This window comes from Acanthamoeba castellanii (genome assembly GCF_000313135.1).
Source record: "Acanthamoeba castellanii str. Neff unplaced genomic scaffold scf7180000084758, whole genome shotgun sequence".
Taxonomy (NCBI): domain Eukaryota; phylum Discosea; order Longamoebia; family Acanthamoebidae; genus Acanthamoeba; species Acanthamoeba castellanii.
The window spans coordinates 316,033-332,554 of record NW_004457380.1 but is presented as its reverse complement, the minus strand read 5'-3'; the positions used below and the strand labels follow the sequence as shown (position 1 = coordinate 332,554).

At 56.1% G+C, this 16,522-nt stretch overlaps 4 protein-coding genes across 4 annotated transcripts in view; 1 reads left to right on the top strand and 3 right to left on the bottom strand.

Moving 5' to 3' along the window:
- Window positions 1–186: 186 nt before the first annotated feature.
- On the bottom strand, window positions 187–2,128 carry ACA1_215310 (uncharacterized protein; the record flags this gene model as incomplete). Its single annotated transcript, XM_004337045.1, has 6 exons — window positions 187–196; window positions 265–853; window positions 973–1,199; window positions 1,367–1,642; window positions 1,751–1,850; window positions 1,969–2,128. The coding sequence occupies 6 exons, from the start codon at window positions 2,126–2,128 to the stop codon at window positions 187–189; spliced, it is 1,362 nt and encodes a 453-aa protein (XP_004337093.1).
- Window positions 2,129–2,249: 121 nt separating this feature from the next.
- On the bottom strand, window positions 2,250–7,438 carry ACA1_215300 (Phosphatidylinositol4-phosphate 5-Kinase protein; the record flags this gene model as incomplete). Its single annotated transcript, XM_004337044.1, has 21 exons — window positions 2,250–2,345; window positions 2,506–2,635; window positions 2,794–3,235; window positions 3,396–3,702; window positions 3,827–3,901; window positions 4,019–4,099; window positions 4,195–4,341; window positions 4,503–4,670; window positions 4,777–4,882; window positions 5,029–5,108; window positions 5,213–5,288; window positions 5,382–5,446; window positions 5,568–5,679; window positions 5,827–5,975; window positions 6,073–6,143; window positions 6,253–6,308; window positions 6,424–6,521; window positions 6,640–6,813; window positions 6,926–6,994; window positions 7,120–7,203; window positions 7,433–7,438. The coding sequence occupies 21 exons, from the start codon at window positions 7,436–7,438 to the stop codon at window positions 2,250–2,252; spliced, it is 2,592 nt and encodes an 863-aa protein (XP_004337092.1).
- Window positions 7,439–7,845: 407 nt separating this feature from the next.
- Window positions 7,846–9,017, bottom strand: ACA1_215290 (uncharacterized protein; the record flags this gene model as incomplete). The annotated part of the gene is made up of 5 exons (XM_004337043.1): window positions 7,846–7,905; window positions 8,339–8,424; window positions 8,629–8,667; window positions 8,783–8,887; window positions 8,963–9,017. 5 exons carry the CDS (start codon window positions 9,015–9,017, stop codon window positions 7,846–7,848), a joined length of 345 nt encoding a protein of 114 aa, XP_004337091.1.
- Window positions 9,018–9,476: 459 nt separating this feature from the next.
- Window positions 9,477–16,522, top strand: part of ACA1_215080 (uncharacterized protein) — a gene marked incomplete at both ends in the record, with an annotated part of 9,232 nt that continues 2,186 nt past the window's right edge. The window contains 26 exons of the mRNA XM_004337042.1: window positions 9,477–10,795; window positions 10,896–10,954; window positions 11,033–11,088; window positions 11,178–11,236; window positions 11,347–11,471; window positions 11,562–11,666; window positions 11,755–11,919; window positions 11,999–12,046; window positions 12,141–12,270; window positions 12,429–12,598; window positions 12,691–12,775; window positions 12,868–12,946; window positions 13,189–13,319; window positions 13,489–13,597; window positions 13,686–13,736; window positions 13,814–13,954; window positions 14,037–14,161; window positions 14,272–14,374; window positions 14,455–14,611; window positions 14,709–14,839; window positions 14,916–15,119; window positions 15,158–15,638; window positions 15,772–15,905; window positions 16,011–16,079; window positions 16,165–16,196; window positions 16,349–16,509. Coding sequence (XP_004337090.1) covers window positions 9,477–10,795; window positions 10,896–10,954; window positions 11,033–11,088; window positions 11,178–11,236; window positions 11,347–11,471; window positions 11,562–11,666; window positions 11,755–11,919; window positions 11,999–12,046; window positions 12,141–12,270; window positions 12,429–12,598; window positions 12,691–12,775; window positions 12,868–12,946; window positions 13,189–13,319; window positions 13,489–13,597; window positions 13,686–13,736; window positions 13,814–13,954; window positions 14,037–14,161; window positions 14,272–14,374; window positions 14,455–14,611; window positions 14,709–14,839; window positions 14,916–15,119; window positions 15,158–15,638; window positions 15,772–15,905; window positions 16,011–16,079; window positions 16,165–16,196; window positions 16,349–16,509 — 4,429 coding nt within the window. The remainder of the gene's footprint in view (window positions 10,796–10,895; window positions 10,955–11,032; window positions 11,089–11,177; window positions 11,237–11,346; window positions 11,472–11,561; window positions 11,667–11,754; window positions 11,920–11,998; window positions 12,047–12,140; window positions 12,271–12,428; window positions 12,599–12,690; window positions 12,776–12,867; window positions 12,947–13,188; window positions 13,320–13,488; window positions 13,598–13,685; window positions 13,737–13,813; window positions 13,955–14,036; window positions 14,162–14,271; window positions 14,375–14,454; window positions 14,612–14,708; window positions 14,840–14,915; window positions 15,120–15,157; window positions 15,639–15,771; window positions 15,906–16,010; window positions 16,080–16,164; window positions 16,197–16,348; window positions 16,510–16,522) is intronic.

The window sequence follows — 16,522 nt, the reverse complement described above, 5'->3', positions numbered from 1 at the left end:
GGTCGATGCGGCCGACTGGTGACAGGCCATGCAGGACCTCGAGGGCGTGACCGATGTGCGACACGCGCAGCTGGCCAACGTAGCGCTCGACGGTGCGCGTCACCAGCTCCCACGCGACCAGCGCCTGCCGTCGCCCCAGCCCCGCTGGCTGAGCCACGTGGCCGCGCAGAAATTGATTCCAGCCCCTCAGCAGCGGCTCCTGCATTTGTGGCGTCGCGTGTGTGTCGTGTGCGTGTGCGGTGATCATGGTGTGTACGACACGACACGCACGACACGCACGACACACAGGACACACATACCACGGATCGCCGTTCGTTGAATCTCGCCGTGGTCCGCTCCACGCACTCTGCGTCGGCCAGCTCGCGCGCCTCGTCGTCTTCGGCGTCTTCGTCCACCGCGCCCCCGGCCTTGAAGGGGTTCGCGTCGAGCACGTCGGCGCGGCTCATGAAGCCCAGGCAGCCCAGCAGCACCGCCGCCACCTCGTGCCCGCCCCACACCTCGTCGTCGTCATCGTTCTTTTCTATCGTCATCGGGTCGTCGCCGACGAGGCCGGGGCGGCAGGCGAAGCCGAGCGCGGCCCAGAGCTTGGCGAGCAGGGCCGTGTGCAGCCGCGCTTCGCCCTGGCTCCACCCGATCAGCGCGCGCGTCGTCGACTGTTCGCCGCCGTCGGCGTCGTGGGCCGCCGCTGCTGCCGGGTGGTGGCCGGAAGCGTCGAGCGGCTGCGGCGGCGGCGGCTGGGCGGTGGAGAGGCCCAGACGGCGGCACCACTCCGTCGAGCGCGTGTGGAGCGCGAGGAGCACCGTGAGGTCGGTCTCGTAGGTCAACTCCGACACAAGACCAATCTCCACCAGCTCTGTGCGTGTGCGCACGACACGACACGACACGACACATAACACGACACACGACACGACACACATGGCGGGTGTGAAACAGACGGGGAAAAAGAGAAAGAAAAGAAGAGAAAAGGGAAACCCACCGTGGGTAGGCCGGGGAGCGAGAGCGTGAGGCTGGCGTCGATGGCCTGGCAGCCGACCCCGCCCACCAGGTCGCTCCTGTGGGCCAAGTGCACCACCCGCAGCCGCGGCTGCTGCCCCGCCTCCTCCCCCTCCTCCTCGGGGCGCGTCAGTCGGGCGAGTGCTCTGCGCTTGGCCCGCCCGATCTTCCATTCTCGACACACCTCCTCCACCACCTCCTCCAGCCTATCGTGTGTCGTGTGTCGCGTGTCGCGTGTGTCGTGTCGTGTGTGTCACGTACGTGCCGTGCGTATCGTGTGTCGTGTGTCGTGTGTCGCGTGTGTCGTGTGTCGTGTGTGTCGTGTCGTGTCAGGGTTGAGATATGGGCAGCCAATGGAAGGGCAGGGCCGAACCGCAGTTGGTGGAGCAGCGCGTGGGCTCGTCCGGTGAGGGCGCTCGCCTGCTGGGTCAGCCGCCGCGCGGCTTCGATGTCGCCAATGGCCGGCGCCGCGGGGCCGACCTGCTCCCGGAGCCACGCGTGGAGCTGGTCCACGAACGACAGCGGCGGAAGGCGCAGCACCAGGTCCACGCGGTCGCGCAGGGCGCGGCACGTGGCGCGCAGGGCCAGCACCGCGGCGTCGATGCGCGGCGCGAGCGTGTGGTGGCCGTACTGGTCCGTGTCATCGTGCCTGGTCGGGGTGGTGATGAGACTTGCCACGTCTTTAATATATATATATTATATCTATGGAATGTAATATATATGGAATATAATATAGTATATATATTATAAATAGTACCAGAAGCTCTCTGGGCAGGGAGTGGCGGGGTCGTCGCCGCGCTCGAGGAAGGCCTTGGCCGCGTGGTAGAGCCGCCGCCTGTGGTTCGGCAGCACGCGCACTGTCCAGAAAGAGGAAATATAAATATAAATAATTACATCAAATAGAAATATAGAAATAGAAAAGATATCAAATAAATTGCATTTATTGTTCTTATTGTTTGGGGGGCAAGTGGGTACGGCCGTGGGAGGGCGGAAGGAAGATGCTGAGGAGGTGGGCCAGCACCAGGTCCGGCAGGCTGCTCAGCAGGTCCCACAGGGAGCCACCAGGTGGCAAGTCAGCTTCTTCCTCGCCCGAGGTGGAGCAAAGTCGTGCCTTCTTGCATGGCCGCTTGTTCATCTTTGACTTGGTGAGTTAAGTCTTCGCTTTCGTTTTTCGCTCTTTAAAGAGCGGGAAGCATTTCTTTCTAAAAAGACAAAAGAATATTACGAGAAAATGAATAAACAAATTACGCGCTTGTTCAGGAGGCCGTGGCGTCGGGCGAGGTGACCAGATCGAACGCGCACGCCACGAACCGATCCCGATATCGTGGTGGCGGCTGCACCGATACTCCATGCTGCACACACCACACCACACACGTGTTTTTTTCCCGCACACACGACACGACACGACACGCGCACACACCTCAAATTAGACAACAAAACAAACAGTGTTCCTTCGATCAAGGCAAACGACAACAGACCACATATATCAAGAGGCAAGCTGGAGCGACGTACGAAATCCTTGTGCATGACGCGCACTTTCCAGAAGCGTTCGGCCTTCTTGTTGAGGTCGTAGAGCTGCAGGATGTCGATGATGCACAGATAGTAGATCTCCTTCCCATCCACCGACAAGAACCCCTCATCCCTGCATTCATTCGTGTCGTGTCGTGTCGTTGTGTGTGCGGCGTGTGTGTGTGTGTGTGTGTGGCGTGTGTGCGCGCGTTGTCGTGTTAGTTCTCTGTAGGCATCGTCACATTCCGCACAACACGCCGCACACGCAACACGCAACACGCACTACGGTACCTGAACAGTCGGCCCTCGACGTCGTCGCTAAATTCGTCCTCGCTGTCGTACGAATCAGTCGAGTAGTCGCTTTCATCCGCGTAGGCGTCTTCAATCTTCTCCTTCTTCTTCTTCTCCTTCTTCACTTCGTCATCGTCGCTGGTGCGGCGCGCGCGGAGCGGCGTGTGGCTGCCCGACTTGTCCTGCTCGGCATCGTCGACGTAGTCTTCGGGGCTGCTGGCTGCGAGGTTGATGGAATGGTCTGAGGAGGGCAGCGGAGGCGAGGAGTGCGAAGCATTATTGGTGGTGCTGCCTCTCTCCCGCCTTCTTCTACTTCTTCCGCTCTTCATCATCTTCTTCTTGTCCATCTTCTTCTGGTTGCGGCGCTGTTTTTCAATTTCGGAGACGGAGGGGCGAATGTGGAGGGGAATGTAATTCTCCCGCTCTAAACTGAGCACGCCGTCTATGTATGGATATGGAGAACACGCACACGCACACGCACACACGCACACACGAGCGTGAAAACACTCGCCCAACCGCACACGCACACGCACACGCGCACGCACCACCGCACACGCACAGGAATAGAGGAATGGAGAAAAGGGGGGGGGGTGCGGGCGTACCCAAGGTGCTCTCGACGGTGCTCGGGCCAGCTTCGAGGTCCTCGGCGCGCCGGCCGCCGTCGAGCAGCGGTCTTCGGTCGTCGCCTTCGCCTTCGCTTTCGCTTTCGCTTTCGCTTTCATCGCCGTTCTTCAGGAGCCGCTGCGGCGTCTGCGGCGTCGACGAGGCGCCGGCGCCGCCATCCGTAGCATCGGCGGCGCCACTCGCCGCGACCCCTTCGATCGCGACCGTGGTGCCTTCGGCGGCTCTGTCGACAAAATGGATGCCCAGCAGGATGGAGTAGTCCATAATTCCCAAGCTACACATGAACTGTAGACACCAAACACAAAACAAAACATTTATCGTTAAATAAAATAAAATAAAATAATCTCATTAATTTACATAATACTAATCATAATAAATAAATAAAGGAAAAAAAAGGGAGTGTGCGTACGGTGGCGTCGTCGGTGATTTGTTGGACCATGGCCGTTCGCTGCTCGTTGGTCAGCCGCACCTTGCGTCCCATGGCCTGGGGGCGGCCGCACACGTGTGGTGTGTGTGTGGTGTGTTGGTCAGCGCGTGCGTAGCACTCGACGTACATAACGTGGGTTGGTGGATGGTGAGGGCGGTGGCCTGGCTTACTTACCTTGAGGTCGATGTCCATGCCAAGGACCTTGCCCGGGTTGTCCCGGAAGTCCTTGCCCACCTCTCTTCGCACCCACGAGCCCTGCGATCGGCCCGACATCGTCAAATCACAACCGTCGTGTGTCGTATGTCGTGTGTGTCGTGTCGTGTGTCGTGTGCGTTGCTGCGTGTGCGTACCTTGAGATCGTATCGTTCGTGGATCTTGCGGTGCGTTCGGAAGGCGTTGCTCATCACGATGACGAAGACCTGGTCGCCGTAGTGCATCTTGATCGCGTGGAGGCCGTAGAAGCGCATCAACCGCGAATCCGGGTTGTTGCCGATGTACTGCACCACCACCAATTAATCCATTAATGCAATAATTAATAATAAACTACAATAATTCAAATAAATAAATGACTAAATGAATAAATAAATGAACAAATGAATAAAATCAACTTTAAACAAATGTGAGTGTGACGTCAGCAGCAGGTGATGTGGTGCCAGACCTGGTAGTAGGCGGGCAGGATCTTGTTGAGGAGTTTGGCCTCGGACTCGGGGATGGTCTTGATGATGAAGCACTTGTCCGGCGAGAAGCAGAAGAAGCTCCCGCTGCGGCCCTCCGAGAACTTTTGGTTCGACAGGCTCTTGAGGAACAGCTCCGGCTGAATCGACGCCTGCGCACGGCCAGCGACAAGAGACACAGTCAGACGACACGACACACACGACACGCACGTCACACCGCAGGTGTACGACACACAAGAGAGAGAGAGAGAGGCGTACCATGTAGGCCTCGGGGGTGATGCCGGCCTGGGCGCGAAGCTTCTGGAAGACATAGGGACAGTAGTCCACGAATCGATACTCCTTCATCGTGCGCGTGTTCTCGTACCTGTCCCACACGCCCAACATTGGTAAGAAAAAGGAATTGATAGTAATAAATTAATTTATTAATATTTTCTCTCATCAACTATAATAAATAAATCAATAATAATATAAATAACATAGTGTACAATTAATTGATAAAAGAGGCCGTACTTGAGTTCGAGGATGTCGCGCACTTCCCTGAAGTCGGCCTCGTTGAGCGGCTCCTCGTAGCGGCTCTGGACGTCTTCGCACTGGGTGTCGTGTCGTGTCATGCGCGCGTGAGCAAATGTGAAGACGAGCGAGAGAGAGAGAGAGAGAAGAGAGAGAGAGAGAGAGGAGAGGGGAGAGATCGTACGGCTTCCTTCATGCCATAAAGGAGGAATGTGATGATGTTCTTGCGGATGACAATGTCCAGCTTTTGCATGTCTTGCCTGGTGATGTCGTGTGGTGAGTTTGTTTCGTGTGTAAAAAAGAATGAATAACGAAGAAGAACGAAAGAACGGAAGAAAGAATATAAGTGGAACCTATCATCGTGGAGGTATTCATGGACGCCCAAGTCGCGCAGAAGCGGAAGGTTGGTATCGTCAAGCTTGACATGACACACACCGCACACGACACACACGACACACACGACACACACACACACACACACAATACGCAGATCGTGAGCAACCGGTCGCTGAACGTCGCTATGTAGGCCACATGTATACCTTGAAGTAGTAGCTGCGCAGGACGGGGACGCGCATGAGGATGTTCTTCTTGAACGAACCGAAGAACGACGGATTCGTGAGCCACACCAGCGCATTCGCGAACCCTTGCACACTATGACGACACACACCGCACACACCGCACACACCGCACACACACACACCGCACACACCGCACACACCGCACACGGTACGACACACAACGCGCGTGTCAGAAGCTCAGTTGCGCGGTAGCAGAAGTGGGAGGAGAGAAGAGAGAGACCTTTGGCCGATGGCGTCGGCGTAGATGAAGACGTCGCTGTAGACGCGCCAGTACTGGGTGAAGCGATGGGCCAGCGGACCGCTCCAGCAGATGATGAACACCGACGTGTAGAAGAACATACGAAACACCATGCGCGTACGCACCGACGACTGCGCAACGAAAGAAAGAAACCAACAATGTCGATGATGACGTCAACGACCACCACCAATGACGTGAAGAAACCAATGGAGGTGACGACGGGTGTACCTCCTCGGACAGGGAGCGTGTGGACGAGAGACCGATCATGAAGGCACTCGCGCCCAATACAAAATAGGCCACTGCGGCATTCACGAATATGAATTAAACACAGAAAATAATAAATAATAAAATAACATAGCATAGCATAAAATAAAATAAATTAATCAAATATGTGGTCGAGGTGTGTACGTAGGGGGATGAAGAACACGAGCCTGAACAAGTTGTAGTCGCCCTTGATCCAACACCTATCACAGCGCGCACGGTTTAATATTATTACAACATTAGTAAAATAAAAATAATATGAATTCTTGAAATTGTTCAAAAGAAGTAGTTCTATTTCATATATTGTGGGGGTCGTACGTTCCATCGCCCGACACACCATACATGTTGAGCACCACCAGGAGAATGGTCGTGACTCCGGACAGCACCCACACCCACAGGTGGTAGTATGTGCCCCACTACACACCCACAAGCAGCCATTACTACCGCACACGCACCGCACACACACACACACCGCACACGCACAGCACACGTGCACCACCGCACGCGCACACGAGGGGCAGACGAGTAGAGTACCTTGGAGGTGTCGAGGAACGGCTTGCGCAAGTTGGCCATCAAGTTGAGCGAAATGATTCCGTTCCAGCTGATGGAGGCCATGCCCCAGAACTGAGCCCACACGGCCTGCCCGATGCAGTAGGCCGTGATGTCCTGGTACGAGATCGAATTCGGCAAGATCGACGTGATCGCAAACTGTGTGTGCGTGCGTTATACACGCCTTATCGTCAGCGCACGACACGCACGACATGCACGACACGCACGACACGCACGACACGCACAGCATAAAGGAGGTGTTGCGTGGCACCTTCAATGCAAACATGAAGTCGCATATCGAGAGGAGGAGCACGAGATTCGTTGGGTGTTGTCGCAGTTCCTGAGCCGACACACGCGTGCGACGTCACGACACACACGGCACGACACACACGGCACGCAACGCACGCAGCGAGTTCAGTGAGCTCGTGAGACGACATGCGCGGCGGCGGGCGTGTAGAGCGGCACCTTGACGAACATGGCTGAGAGAATGATGAGGAAGGACCCCACCAGTGACAGGAAGGCCAGCGAGCCTTCCACTCGATACAGTTCCTGCAGCCAGGACGCCCCCCGACAAAAAATAAAAATAATAAAGTTAATAACAATAATAAACTGGCGCACCATCCTCGTGGGCGTGAGAATGAACTACAAATAATAAGTATAATGATTATTGTTCAATAAAGAGTTGATGTAATTGTTATGGCATCAATTAAGATTCGGCTCATGCCGCGATGGAAAAGTAATTAATTTAATTTTGGTGATTAAGATTTTGTGTACGCACCACCATGGCTGTGCCTCAAACCGAAGGCGACGCGAGAGGAAATGGATAACGCCAGAAAAGCTCAGGCGTCGTTGAGCATCAAGATCGAATGGCGTGTGAATCACGCACCAACAACGATGAAGAAATGGAGCTGGCTGCTCGTAATTTTTGTCGACCGCCCCGAGAAGAACCAGACATTTCATTGCCCGATTCCAAACAAAACACAATAAACAAGTTGAGTTTTTTGTCTTTTCCTTTTGTGCTTATCTTCGTCAGCATGCGAGGTCACCTGTGTGAGAAGACGAACCGCCCAATGCTGGCCGCCGAGGTGGGGCGGTGCCCGACACGCAGCTTGGGTCGCCTCACTGTTGCACGCACAAAAGGCGCCGCTTTGGCTTTTTTCTGCGTGCGCCGCCAAGGTGCACGGAATTTGCTCACTTATTTTCCGCAGTGCTCTTCCGCAGCGCCAGGGCCTTGACGGAGGCCTTCGTAAACTTGCACGAGGGACACGCGATTAGTGTTGCACGGCCACGCACGGCCACACACGGTACACACACGGCACACACACGGCACACTTCCACACAATGAAATCGGCGATGGCCCGAACAGCTTGGGAGCGCCGGCAGTCAAGTAACTGAGGCCCTGATGTTGTTGTCCTTCAAGGAGAGCGAGGTGAGCTTGGGCGGGCGACACCATCCGGCAAGGTAGGCACGCACGCACGCACAGTTGGTGTGTCGTGTGTCGTGTGTCGTGTGTCGTGTGTGTCGTGTGTGTCGTGCGTGTCGTGCGCGTCGTGTCGTTCCGTGTGTGTAGTGTCGTGTCTGTGTGTTTTGTGTGTCGTGTGCGTTGTGTGCCATGTGTGTCGTGTGTCGGTGTGTGTGTGCGTGTCATGTGTCGTGTCATAGCGCACGAGTTTTGCTGGAGCACAGGGATGAGGCCTGCGGTGCTGATCTTGTTGAGGCTGCCTAAGTCCAGCGTGCATCCGGCCAGGTCGAGGTGGGTGACACTTGTCCCTAAGTGCCTGTACGACCGTCTGCGCCCTCCGCAAGGTTAGAGCTAATTGAAATCGAGGACGAGAGAGATACGCATACGTTTTTCCAGAAGAAGACCTGCTCCGGCCGGCAGGTGTCGGCGCACCACTGGAAAGGCCGGTAGGACAATTGGTGGGTGTTGTGGGCGACTTACCACTGCGGTGTGCAAGCTGAGACGCATAGCACGGAGCCCGTTGCATTTGGTGAACAGGTAGTCGAGGCCAGCTGGCGTGAACGAATACTGGGAGCTCAGGCAGGCACAACTTTGCCTGACGAAGGCGAAGAAGACAAGGTCAGGCCCACGCAAGAGGCGTGGTACCAGCGCGCGGGGGGGTGGTACCAGAGCAGCAGACGAGACGGAAGCCGCGATAGTCGACTGTGCACATGAGCGGGCAGTGCAAGTCGGGTATGCACGCCCGATGCATCATGATCAACGACTTGAGCTCTGTGGATCGTCGATCAGTTGCACGCCCAACCCAAGGGTCTTTGAAGCGCGCTAGAACAATTTCGAAATGGTTACCGTGGCCGGAAGCCTTGACGGCAAACTCGTCGGAGCGTTCCTCACCGCCGTACATCCACACATTGCCTCGCACGATGTACCTGGCCCCAACAACCAGCACTGAAAAGTGGTTAGTAACAAAAGCAACATCAAGTGCGTGTGGTATCATCGCATAGAGTACTTCTGGCCTCCAGCAATACCGCCCACTGCCGCTGGCTTGATCGTCTTCTTTGAGTTGGGGCAAAGTAAGGGCGCAATGTTGTCTCTGTTCTTCCTGATCTTTGACCTTACTGGACCACCTTTTGGTATCAAAGACCTTATAAAGAAAGTGGCGTAACAGCACTTTTATGAACCTGTGGAATGAGGAGGCTTAGAGAATCAGACGCTGAAGCTGATCCTCTGCTCCTTCACTCCAAGCCGGGCAGCCCGCGCCAGACACAGAATGCCGAGTATTTGAACAATGTGAATTAATTAAACAAAAGGTGCGGAAGCCAAGGCAAAGAAGGGGTGCTCAACAACCAAGAAGGAGAGGACGATGTCTGCGCGAGCCTACGATTTCATGGCCCTGCGCCGCCAGTGGGCCGCCATTGAAGAAGACACCCGCACTCCCGCCGCGGTCGCCGCCAGCCGTGGCCCTACCGACGCACCCTCTGCTCCTCCTCGTGGCCAGCCGCACCATCAACAACAAACCGAAGACAAGAACGAAGGAGAAGAAGAGAAGAAGACGAAAATAACGACCGTTGATGATGAAACAAGGCGAACAGAAAAGGCGGCAGATGAGGCAGAGGCGCAAATCGTCAACGATGATCTCGCCAGCGGGGAAGACGAGGACCCGGCCAGCCTGGGAGGCATCAGAGGTGGAGGCTATGGCGCGCCCGAGCAGTGGATCGCAGAAGATGAGGAAATCCAGAATCCGAGTAGCGGCAAGATGGAGCAAGATGATGATGACGATGGCGCCTGCGCGGCACGGGGCGGTGGCTATGGGGCCGTAGAGGGAGCGGCACCAGGCGATGCAGTCGACTACAGGTGGAGCAGCGTGTACGAGGCCTCCGACGTGTTCATCGCTTCCCTCCAGCAGTCGGCGACCCTCTACAAACAGAAGAAGAAGAAGGAGCAGGCAAAGGGCGGTGTAAGTGAAGGCGAGGGCGAGGAGGTGATGGAGTGGTTCGCGAAGTACTACCAGCCGGGCGAAGGCTCCAGCAGCAGCGCCTACGAGGACGACGACCAGGTGCACGCGACCATCACCAACAATAAGAAGAGGAGCAGGAGGACCAAGGGCAAGAAGAAGAAGAAGGTCGCCACGAAGAAAGAGGAGGAACAAAAGGGCGAGAGTGAGGACGACAATGATGACGAGAACGAACCGGGAGAGGCCGGCGATGAGCGCTATAAGGGCAAGCAGCTCGAGATGTCGGACGCCTACGTGGACATCGATGAGAACATCAAGGCCGAGCGCGAGCATAGGAGGCAGGTGAGGAAGGAGCGCGAGGAAGCCGAGGCCGAGGCCGAAGCTTCGGCTGACAGCAGCGACGACAGCAGCAGCGGCAGCGGCAGCGGCAGGAGCGAGCAAGAGGCGAGCGAAGCTGACGAAGGCCACGAGGATGGCGAAGACGAAGTCAAGTACGTGCTGCGGGCCGGTATGCTGGTGGACCGGCGCAAGCACCACCTGCTGCTCGGCGGGGAGGACCCGACGACGGACGACGAGGACGTCGACCCACTGCAAGCTGCTGCCGGGGACGACTCCTCGAGCGACTCGAGCGCCGATAGCTCGGACAGTTCGGATGACGAAGCGCGTCAGCGGCGCAACAGGAAGAAGAAGGACAGGTGGCAGAGAGACTGGAACGAAGAGTGGCAAACGTACGCATCGTGCACGTTCTTTCGTAGCCTGCTATGCCTGTTTGACTCACATTTCTCCCACTCGATGGCGTTGGTGTGCACGAATCGTGTGCTTTGACAGAGTCTTGGGGCTGAGCGACACCAGGCAGCGGCATGCCGAGCTGGCCCGGTTGTCCAGAGGTGCGCCAGACAATTCATAATGCACACTTCACACGCAGCAGTAACCGTGCTCATAAATTGTGCTACAATCATCAACAGATTTCGTTGATACGGCGAGCAAGTACGGCCTGATCATCATCTCCGAGCTCTTTCTGGTACTACTCTCCTCGGTGTCAACTTTGAAGTTCATGCACTCCCGCCAACTACATTGAGGTTGATAACGCGTGCTCTTCTTCTCTCTTAGCCCGACGCGAAGAAGACGATTCAACCGGCGGCTGTGGGCGGTATAGCCGGAGGCCAGAAGTGCGAGCCGCCCTCAACCGCCAATTGATCACTACTATTATACCGCCACGCCCATTCAATTAACTATGAACTGACACGGAAATTGGCATTCGTTATAACCACCTGGCCAGGTACATCGTACGCGGCATCTTCTTCAAGCTGGCCTTCGATTTCAAGCTGGGCAAATACAATTCCGTGTGGATGTACGGCGGCGAGAAGCGCTCCGACGAGTTTGCCATCAAGGCCTCCGGTCATGGTAACTGACTTTACCCCTCCTCCTCCGCTACACGCCCTTTGCTGTCAACGGCCGTTCTAATCATGAAGTGGTGAATATGACGATCCACAGAGCTCAAGTCGTTGATCATGATGCATCGGGCGTGCATACCCGACTTGCACTGCCCGCTCATGTGCACAGTCGACTATCGCGGCTTCCGTCTCGTCTGCTGCTCTGGTACCACCCCCCCCCGCACCTGCGCTCGGCTCATCAGCATCACATCATCGATGATGCAGTACTGGCACTGACACTGGGGGTGATGCAGTGCTGCCGATCAGTTCGTCGACGCTGTGCTACGGGTCCAACGACGGAGGCCTCACGGTGCTGAAGAAGGAAGCCGAGCTGAGTCGCAAGGTGGAGCAGGCGTGCAAGTGGCTCCATCTCAAGCGGCACATCGTCGGCAACAAGGAAGTCGCTCTTTACGGCCCAGGTCCCTCCCTGTTTCTTTCTCTTGCCATTTCTCTTTTTCGATTTTTGTTTGTTTACTCTGCTCTCATTCAACGTTGCAGGCGATCTTGAGGGGCACAAGGGCAAAGATGGTCGCTTCTACGTCGTCGGTACACATCTTTGATGCTGAAGTCGTTGGTTCATATTTATGATTCTTTGTTTTTCGCATAACTCTCACTTCTGTGTGTGTGTGGGGTGGCGCAGACTTGGCGCGTCTGTTCCCGGCAGAAGCGCCGCGTGCGTCGGAGAGCCTGCGGTGCATCTTTTACAATCTGCTGCGGCCGGAGCTCGTGCGGTCCAACTCGGTGCCTCTCAGCTCCGACGCCTTCTCCCAGTACGCCGCATTTGGGCCCTTCTTCTTCGTTCTTCGTTCTTCTTCCTTCTTCTTCTTCTTGGGGGGCGTGTAGCTGCTGATTGCAAGTTGTCGTTCGGCTCACCACGTGGTGCGGTGAATGCTGTGTCGATGTGGTGGTGGGTGACGTGCAACAAAAGGTGGGCCAAGGGCGATCCAGAGTCGCGGGTGCACAACATGGAGGTGCTGGAGGCCACGCGGCGGCTGCACGAGAGCGTGATCCCGCAGTTGGCGAGCGAGCTGGATCGCATGCTCAAGCCTGACAACGCGCTCCAGGTCAATTTGTCATACGAGTTCCACCGCCGCGGAGGTACTTGCATGCCACACGCACGCCATCGTGGCTTGAATGGACCCTAACTATGGCAGTCTCTCGTGCGTGCGTGGGTTGCTGTTGGTGTGCAGTGAACATGAGGCATCTGGGCAAAGTGAGGAAGCACGCGACGAACGAGTTCACCAAGGAGTTCCTGCTCACTGAGATGACTGCCAGGTACTTGATTCTTCACTGCCTTCTCGTGAGCGATTGCTTGCGCCATTCGCGTGCTTACACAGAAGATGTGTATTCGTGTGAACACGTGACAGGGTGTTCAAGAACAAGCTGCGGCAGCTGTTGCGCGACCGCATGCGCCGCATCAAGATCTCCTACGAAGAACCCTACAAGGTCTTCCCTCGCTTTTTTTAATTTTAATTGTTTCTAATGAAAAAAAAACATAGCGAAAAGGCTATCTTTATTCTGCTAATTCCTACAATTACTACAACAACAAACAGGCGCTGACCATCAACTTCATCAATACGATGCTGCGTCATCAACCCTTCCGCGTACCTTCCCCTCCATGGCGCATAGTTTGTAGGAAACCAAAATCATAACAACGGTACCCGGGTACCGATCTCTGCGTTCCACAGGTGGATTCGCGGCCCATCGCATGGCTCTCTTTCGTAGCGTCGCTCTTGAGCGCCAAGTTCCGTATGAGCTTCGAAAACGACGAGGACGTGCGAGTGCTTCTCCAGCTCAACCTCTACCTCCTCATGCGCAGGTACGACACACAGCACACACGGGAACACACGCAACACATAACACGCACACACGACACATACGACACGTAAAACACAAGCGTAGATCAGTTCAAAGAACAACAATGCCAATCCGCGCAATGTTGATCAGTTCAGTTAACTGCAATGCCAATTCACGCAATGTTCACACAGGTTTGCCGACAAGGTAGGCATCGTGCTGTCGGACCGGTTTTGGACGCACCTGCAAGGGTACAACAAGCGCTTCCAGCCTCCCCTCGTCGTGCAACCCGATCTCGTCCAGGTACGTACTTTACTTTAAGCGGCACACGTTCTCTCTGATTTGATCGTGGTCCACATCATCTCTGTTGCCCATCCTCTATGATGTGCAGGTCAACACGAGGAGCAAGCACATGGGTATCACTGAGCTCGCCGAAGCCATGGTATGTTTCCGTTAATTATATTATGTTATATGAGATTATATTATGTTATATTATATTGACGATGGTGCGGTTGGCAGGTGTTGTACGAGGACGCCGAGGACATCGTGCTGGAGAACCCGCCCGAGGCCCATTCGCTTCTCCTCTCCGCAGCCGAGACGCTGCGCCACGTGATCGCCAGCGGCTACAACGACATCGCCTTCCATCTCACCCTGGCCAAGGTTCTTTCTTTTCCCTTCCAGCGTAGTAGGACGATGGCGTCAAGGTTGACCAGTCGAATTCCTTGCATTCCTCCTCCTGCAGACCTACCATCGCCTGGGCCAGCTGACCCGGAACGAGACCATCACCATTTCGGGCAACAGGAACCAGGCCGTGAGCAACTACCTCACGCTCTCGGCCGAGGCGTTCGACCTGTGCCTCTCCATGCCGTGCGTTTCTTCTTCTTCCCACTTCCCCACTGCGATCCGCGCGAGTGGTTAATGCGTTCGCAAGTAATTGGTGCGCGTATCATGACCTGTGCGTTCCGTCACACCAACAGCGATTTGCCGGCATCGGGCCACCTGTACTACGGCATGCTGTTGTGCACCATGCTCAAACTGCCTCTGGCTCTCGAGCAAGTCAAGCTCGCCCTCACCAAGGACGTACGTTTGCCTCCCTTGGTCGATTGATGAAAAAATATTTTATTACTTAATTATTACAATATAAAAAATGTATTATTCAGGCGTCGCTACTGCGAGAGACGATGCAAGCAGTGGAGAAGTGGATGTCCACGCGTGGCAGCTACCTCGATCCGGTCGACCAGCTGCTATTGGCGTCGTCCCTGGCCAAGGCAAGCGTGGAGGTGTTCCCTGAGTGTGCCGAAGCCTTGGTGCTGCGCGGTATGCACCCCCGCCTGACTGCCTTGCTGCCTGCCTCCTGCCTGCCTGGGCAAGGCACAACCTGATCACTTCCTCTCGTTTCTCGCGACGCACACAGGCCAACTTCTGTGTCGCACGCTGACTTTCCGCGACTATACGCTCTACGGCTATGTGTGTTACGGCGACCCCAACAGCCAGACCAACGTCAAGCAGGAAATGCTGCGCCAGGCCGCCCACCACTTCGACACCGTACAAATCCCCCCTTCCCCCATATACCCACGCGCGAGCCTCATATGTTTGTATGAATCGTGTGGTTACCCAACAGGCCTTGACCGTTTCGGAGGGCTGCCTGGACGCGATCATCAGCCGCGCTGTCGAAAGTGCCAACGACACTCGCCAGCAAGAGGAGCGCGCGCCGTCAGTCGCTGTGCTGTCGCTTCTGGCCCGCTCTTCCGCTCGCCTGCAGGAGGCACGTGCTGAATACCGCCGCCTGTGTCCCACACTGTTTTTGTTGCTCAACTGCTCTGCGGTTTGATTGGTCTGACAACTTTCGATCGAAAACCGTAGCGCCTGGTGCCGGCCCTGGCCGAGATCAAGGAGATCAGGCTCGAGGCCTACCTGGCCGGCTGCGGCTCGGTGAGCGACTGGGAGGAGGACGAGATCACGGCCGTGCTGACGCTCCACCCAGGCCTCGAGAAGATCCACTTCGCCAGCCTGACCTACAAGCTGACCGACGTGTGGGTCGACGAGGGCCTGCTCAAGCACGCCGACACGCTCGTGAGCCTGACCAACCTGACCGTGCCCTACAACACCACCATGACCCACGTCACGCGCCTCACCAGGCTCCGCGAGCTGTCGATCATCAGGGCGCGCGACCAGCAGCTGGCCGCGTTCGCGCAGCTCACCAGCCTGCGCCGGCTCGAGCTGGGCGACAGCTGCGATATAACCAAGGACGACTTCGCTCTGCTGTGCCGCAACAACCCGGGCCTGGCCCACGTCGGGCTCACCGGCTGCTCGAATCTCGACGACGATTCACTCAGCGCACTCGGTACGATCTGTGTCATGTTGTGTGTGTGTTGTGTGTTGTGTGTTGTGTGTGTGTGTGTGTGTGTGTGTGGTGTTACGTGTGTTGTGTGTTGTGTGTTGGTGTGCGTTACTGACATGAGAGGTTATGTGTGCAGCGGACCACTGCGGGGAGTCGCTGCGGTCGGTGGATTTCAGGTCCCAGTATTCATTCACGCCGGCTGGTCTCGACTACCTGTTCGCCAAGAGCCCCCGCTTGCGTGTGATGCGTCTCGGCCTGCATACTGCTGTGGTACCTGCCCCTCTCCTCATCGCGGGATTTGCTGGTCACGATTTGTTGGTTGTTGCACTCACACATCTCTCACATCTCTCTTCTTCGCGTTTGTAACGAACGTAGTGGTGCGCGGAAACGTTCGCACACCTACCGACGGCCATGGAGCACGTCTTCTTCGAGGACATGGACAACGTTCGCACTTCTTCACTGTGTGCCGTGGTGCCATCCCAGGTCTGGGGAATCTCATCACATAACCTACATGTCTTCATTCAAACAGGCGGCAGTGGTGCTGCAGGCCCTGCGCGACAAGTGCGTCAATTGGCGCACGCTCGAGTTAGTTCGTTGCCAACTTGACGCCGCGTATGCTTCCCCTCTTGAAATCGTCATATCATCGTGTCGTCGTGTGTTTTTGTCCTTGAGCGTTTGCTGATTACATCGCTCTCTCGCTTTACAATGTGCAGAGCCTTGGAGACCCTCTTCGGCGGCGGCTTGTGCACCCAGCTCACGGCCCTCGGCCTCCGTTTGAACCACCGGCTCTCCTCGGACGCGCTGACCGCCCTCGCACACGTGCCGGCCCTCACCCACCTCGACCTGGCCGATTGCACAAGCATCGACGATACCGGTAACTATTCTTT